General features: G+C 40.9%; 1 protein-coding gene across 1 annotated transcript; it reads right to left on the reverse strand.

The window, feature by feature from the left end:
• Window positions 1-951: 951 nt before the first annotated feature.
• LOC124017826 (cocaine- and amphetamine-regulated transcript protein) lies at window positions 952-2,086 on the reverse strand. Its single transcript, XM_046333045.1, has 3 exons — window positions 1,799-2,086; window positions 1,580-1,663; window positions 952-1,313 (listed from the first exon to the last, which is right to left on the reverse strand). The coding sequence occupies exons 1-3, from the start codon at window positions 1,961-1,963 to the stop codon at window positions 1,206-1,208; spliced, it is 357 nt and encodes a 118-aa protein (XP_046189001.1). The 5' UTR covers window positions 1,964-2,086; the 3' UTR covers window positions 952-1,205.
• Between the last annotated feature and the right edge of the window lie 4,261 nt (window positions 2,087-6,347).

A 6,347-nucleotide genomic window follows, 5' to 3' on the forward strand; every position in this document is an offset into this window, starting at 1 on the left:
TGGAGATCAACCGCAGTGGGAGAGGATGGGTCAATTTGAGCTATTTAAGTATGTGGTGTTGTAAGGCAATCCACAACTATGAACTATGTCAGCAATCCCACCTCCTGCCTTACAACACCTGTCTCGGTGTCACCGATTGCATTTATATAATTAGCTGATATGACCTCACAGCCTAACAATGTCCTACAATTCAGTCCTATGTTTGAATCAGATACACACCTTGGTGTGATAATATGTGAGAGTATGTGTTCCAAATGGCAACCTATTCTCTATACACTGCTCTACTTATGACCAGAGCCCATCAACAACAACTTGATTTACAACATGTTTTGCAAACACCAACTGTCAGGTTTGTGAGCCACTTTGGGTGGAACAGAATGGAAAAAATCAAACCAGCTACTTTTGTGTTATTTCAGGAAATACTGTAATAAAAGGGTTTGCATTCCTCTAACCGAGTAATGTTGGTTACCTCACAACAATGCAAAGACACCCCAAAAAAGCCTGGAGTGACACCAATGCTTCTATGGAAAAACACTACAATGGAAATAGTTAAATAACACACATTTTATTCACTTCAAAACCATAAAATATTCTCTACAAGTTGAACTTTTGTGATTATATAACTTTTATTCATCTTAATAAAGGTAGTGTAAATGTCTAATGCTCTAAGTAAATACTATTTATAAGATTAAACAAATGTACATACACTACTGTTTTGTTTATGTCCGACCATATCTCCATTTGACCTAAAAATGCTATTTCATTCTCAGTCCAGACAAGACTCAGCCCTCATGAATCCATGTACTTCATGACTAATATTATCGGTAGGTATTTTTTACTTCATGAGTTTGTAGGAAATAACCCATAACATTATCGCACACAGCATTGCGCATCATCTTTATGCATGTGGATCATGAAATGATTGGAGCAAAGAGAGACCACTCAGACTGCTTTACAAAACAAGATAGAACGCTGTTTATTCATAGCACAACTCATTTCTGGTTACAGAAACATCCAGTTGAAAATAAAACATCTCATAACTTCAAAATCAGCCTTTTTGGGGACAATCCTCAGAATGCAACCTGTCACTCTCCGGATAATCCTTATATTGTAGTATCATAACAATATTCCTATATCACATATCGTTCTGATATAATAGTTTAAGTTTGGCATCAACTTCTAACTTACATTCAGACCAATTCAATTCACAAGCACTTGAGCAGGTAAGAGTTGCAGAAAGCTCCGCGAGGACAGTCGCACATTTTGCCGATTCTCGCGCCCTTTCTCACTGCGCACTGCTCTCCAACGTCGCACTGAAAAAAAGAAGGTAGACAAAATAAGACCGTGTGCGACATTTTTGCCAACAGATGCAAAGTTCTGTGGGGCCATATCCACCTGTCACCACATCAGATCATATCAGATCACATCAGATCACATCATCCACAAAACATTGCACATGAACGCATTTAGTGAAAGTTAAAATGTTGAAATGTAGTTTTACGCGCCAGTTTAGGGAATCCGTTTTTGGAAATATAGGTCGTTCCTTTTTAAGAATGTTCGTTCAAATTGTTAAATTTACCGTAGGGACTTGGCCGAATTTCTTTTCCCAGAATGGAAGTCTCTTGGTCTGCAGCTTTTTAAGAACGTCATGTAGTGCTCCAAGCTGTGGGAAATATTGACACATTAGAATGAGACATCATTCCAAAGCAGACCTTTCAAATAGACACAAATCTAATGCTCATTAACCATTAAAGTTGCAGGTTTTACTAGATAGAATATAAACTAGATAGGAACTTACCAGTTGCTTTTCGTTGGTCAAATTCGGATCTTTGGGGTAGAAGTCTCTCACACTTCTTGTGTCGAGGTCCAATTCGGAATCCGAGTAGTCAATTTCAGCACTAAGAACGATGGACAGCAACACCGCGCAAACCACCGCTCTGGTCCATAGCCTGGAGCTCTCCATGGTCCTAATGAGATTGCGCACAGTAGAAGATATCTTTCGTCTCCAAAAGGTCCCGTTCTAATACTCCAGTTACCGCAATCCAAACACCTTTTATCTGTGTACCGCCGTGGCCGAAGTCTGTAACTTCCGTTGCGCCACCTTAACCATAGATTTTTCATGCGTAAGAGAGATGGCGTGGGTGAGTCATTACGTAAAGTTGGATGGCTTGAAATTGCTTAAAGTTGTGGGCGCTCCTACAAGGCACAGCTTACTCACTTTTTTTCCCATTGTCGACATGATATGTTTTCTATGACATGGTACAGTGTCTTCGGAAAGAATTCAGACCCCTTGACTTTTTTCCACATTTTGTAACGTTACAGCCTTATTCTAAAATGGATTGAATTGTTTCACCCCTCATCAATCTACACACAATACCCCATAATAACAAAGCAAAAACAGTTTAAAAAAAATGTTTGCTCATTTATTTAAAAAAATGAAATAACACATTTACATAAGTATTCAGACCCTTTACTCAGTACTTTGTTGAAGCACCTTTGGCAGGGATTACAGCCTGGATTCTTCTTCGGTATGATGCTAAAAGCTTGGCACACTGCAGATCCTCTAAAGCTCTGTCAGGTTGGATGGGGAGTGTTGCTGCACAGCTATTTTCCGTTCTCTTCATAGATGTTCGATCGGGTTCAAGGCCTTGGTTTTGCTGGGACACTCAAGGACATTCAGAGACTTGTCCCGAAGCCACTCCTGCATTGTCTTTGCTGTGTGCTTAGGGTCGTTGTCTTGTTGGAAGGTGAGTCTTCGCCCCAGTCTGAGGTCCTGAGCGCTCTGGAACAGGTTTTCATCAAGGATCTCTCTGTACTTTGCTCCGTTCATCTTTGCCTTGTTCCTGACTAGTCTCCCGGTCCCTGCCATTGAAAAACATCCCCACTGCATGATGCTGCCACCACCATGCTTCAACGTAGGGATGGTGCCAGGTTTCCTCCAGATGTGACACTTGGCATTCAGGCCAAAGAGTTCAATCTTGGTTTCATCAGACCAGAGAATCGTGTTTCTCGTGGTCTGAGAGTCTTGAGGTGGCTTTTGGCAAACTCAAAGTGGGCTATCATGTGCCTTTTACTGAGGAGTGGCTTCCGTCTGGCCACTCTACCATAAAGGCCTGATTGGTGGAGTGCTGCAGAGATGGTTGTCCTTCTGGAAGATTCTCCCATCTCCACAGAGGAACTCTAGAGCTCTGTCAGAGCAACCATCGGGTTCTTGGTCACCTCCCTAACGAATGCCCTTCTCCCTCAATTGCTCAGTTTGGCTGGGTGGCCAGCTCTAGGAAGAGTCTTGGTGGTTCCAAACTTCTTCCATTTGAGAATGATGGAGGCCACTGTGTTCTTGGGGACCTTCAATACTACAGAAATGTTTTTGTACCCTTCCCCAGAGCTGTGCCTCGACATAATCCTGTCTCAGAGCTCTAAAGACAATTCCTTCGACCTCATGGCTTGGTTTTTGCTCTGGCATGCACTGTCAACTGTGGGACCTTATATAGACAGGTGTGTGCCTTTTCAAATCATGTACAATCAATTGAATTTACCACAGTTGGACTCCAATCAAGTTGTAGAAACATCTCAAGGATGATCAATGGAAACAGGATGCACCTGAGCTCAATTTCGAGTCTCATAGCAAAGGGTCTGAATACTTATATAAATAAGGTATTTCTGTTTATTTTTTTTTTTATGCATTTGCAAAAATGTGTAAAAACCTGTTTTCACTTCGTCGTTATGGAGCATTGTGTGTACATTGCTGAGATGTTTTTATTTAATTTATCCATTGTAGAATAAGGCTGTAACTCAACAAAATGTGGAAAAAGCCAAGAGGTCTGAATACTTTCCGATGGCTCTGTTTGTAGCAGAAAGAGCTTCCCCATATTCATGTTGGACGGGATGACGAGGTACATTTGGAGAGGGGTCATTTGTTGGCAGAGGAAAGACGGAAGAAAAAGTGTTTCTCGGATAGAGCATGGCGCCTGCAACGCCAGGGTTGAGAGTTCGAATCTCACGGAGGACCAGTACAAAACGTATGTACTCACAACTGTAAGTCGCCCTAAATAATAGCGTCTGCTAAATTACGTAAATAGTTACGCTATATCAGTGTAGGTGATTTTATCAAATAATTACACCAGTTTTATAGTGTATTTTGGACACATTACAGATTACACGTGAAAAAGAAAATGTAGGACTATAGTTTTAGTTACCTCTGGTGCCATGTGCTGTATGTTTATGTCTCATTTTCTCGCCAAATAATCATGGCATTCAGAAATCATCATACGGCAAATATGTGAGCCTGTCTTTGTGTGTCACCTCTCCCCTCGTTCTGTGAAGAGACTTGGTTGGGAAACAGACTGAACTGGTCAGAACTGCACATGACGCACTAGCCTACTCATCTTTAACCATTCTGTGCATTAAGACAATTAACCACAACACAAGCAGGGTTATCGTGTAGAGATGATCATTAGAAATATTGACACAGATCACAGAAGGATATACTGTGTTGCTGTCTTGCGGTTACATTATGTTTTGTTCTTGATCATCTCGGTTTCTGACGGCAGCATCAAGTGTCTCCGGGTTCGGAGCTGGCTATTCACTAAACATCCGAGACATATCTTTTGATCTCTTATTTCCGCGATATCCCAGTTTCCTGTCTGTCAGCCCGAGACGGAGATGAGGACTAAAGCGCTTTGATTGCGCTGGGGCTGCTGCGCGTTTGTGAGTCACTACTCTATTTTCCAATTACCGACTTAGACGCCGATAGGCCTATTAAAACATTTTTATTCACAGCAGATTTAAAAAAAAAAACATGTTTATTAGCAGTGGTGGAAACGTACCCAATTTGTCATGGGCAACTTTGTCTCAAGTAAAAGTGAAAGTCACCCAGTGAAATGTCACTTGAGTAAAAGTCTAAAAGTATCTGGTTTTAAATGTACTTAAAGTGGTGGAAAAAGTACCCAATTGTCATACTTGAGTAAAAGTTTTAAAAAAGAGGAAAAAGTAAATGATATTGGCTACATCAAATGTTTTAAATAAGCAAACCAGTTGGCACAATTTTCTTATTGTTTAAAAAAATATATGGGACAGTCGGGTGCAGGTTTCTTACCGTTCCACTCAAGCCAATTTCAATAACTAATTTGTTATTATTTGTGATCAGTTTGCTTTGCTTTTATTGAACGTAGGCCTACGCAAAGATGTCTGCATTTGTGTTGAGTTGTGATGTTTTGCATTGTGTTGTTGCCATGGTTTTATTCAACAGCAAATCAGCTGCTAGGAGAGCTTCTCCTCTCATTCATGTATTTCCTAACTAGACCCAACAACAAAGCACCAATTAACCTACAAATGGAGGGTCAAGGAAATTAAGCTTTTTATTGATCATGGAGGCAGCCAAAGCCAACCCACATTCTGGGAAATTCAGATAATGAGAACCAGATTTCTGTCAGACCAAATAAATCAACCTTGGTGGTATACATAGGGCCTACTTCAATCCATCAATGTAGAAGGCGTCAGGCACTGACTGCAAAACTTAGTCTGGCTCTACTTTTTAGTGCAACAACAGTAGTTACTCCATATATGCTTTTTTAAATCTACAATTGAATGGAAAAGTTTCATTAGACAAGACAATATTTGTATTGATCTGTCACACATAAAACACAAAAATACCAACAAACACAACAAACACAGTCAACACCACACAATGTCATATAAAGAGCTCCAGACCATGTTATTGATTGATTGATTTTATTTGATGTTTGTGTGTGTTTAGGAGTGCAATAGGGAGGAGACAAGTGAAAATACAGTAGAAAAGTACAAGAGAGAGACAGGATCCAGGTTAAATGTTATCCAACTTGTTTGCCCTGAGTGAGGGATTCTGTTATGATGGTATGAAGGCACACTTCCTTTCTCAGCTCTTCTAAGAGCCATCAAATCAAATCAAATCAAAACTATTTCTATAGCCCTTCGTACATCAGCTGATATCTCAAAGTGCTGTACAGAAACCCAGCCTAAAACCCCAAACAGCAAGCAATGCAGGTGTAGAAGCACAGTGGCTAGGAAAAACTCCCTAAAAAACTCCCTAGAAAGAAACCTAGAGAGGAACCAGGCTATGTGGGGTGGCCAGTCCTCTTCTGGCTGTGCCGGGTGGAGATTATAACAGAACATGGCCAAGATGTTCAAATGTTCATAAATGACCAGCATGGTCAAATAATAATAATCACAAGCAGAACAGTTGAAACTGGAGCAGCAGCATGGCCAGGTGGATTCGGGACAGCAAGGAGTCATCATGCCCGGTAGTCCTGAGGCAAGGTCCTAGGGCTCAGGTCCTCCGAGAGAGAGAAAGAAAGAGAGAAAGAGAAAAT

This window comes from Oncorhynchus gorbuscha, unplaced genomic scaffold, assembly GCF_021184085.1.
Source record: "Oncorhynchus gorbuscha isolate QuinsamMale2020 ecotype Even-year unplaced genomic scaffold, OgorEven_v1.0 Un_scaffold_333, whole genome shotgun sequence".
Taxonomy (NCBI): Eukaryota; Metazoa; Chordata; class Actinopteri; order Salmoniformes; family Salmonidae; genus Oncorhynchus; species Oncorhynchus gorbuscha.

What these genes read in the sequence shown, in the direction of transcription:
- LOC124017826 (XM_046333045.1), bottom strand. Translation starts at nt 1,963, where the DNA reads ATGGAGAGCTCCAGGCTATGGACCAGAGCGGTGGTTTGCGCGGTGTTG. An exon ending in TGACCAACGAAAAGCAACTG is followed by an intron (nt 1,664 to 1,798) that starts GTAAGTTCCTAT and finishes TATTTCCCACAG; the next exon opens with CTTGGAGCACTACATGACGT. An exon ending in AATTCGGCCAAGTCCCTACG is followed by an intron (nt 1,314 to 1,579) that starts GTAAATTTAACA and finishes TCTTTTTTTCAG; the next exon opens with TGCGACGTTGGAGAGCAGTG.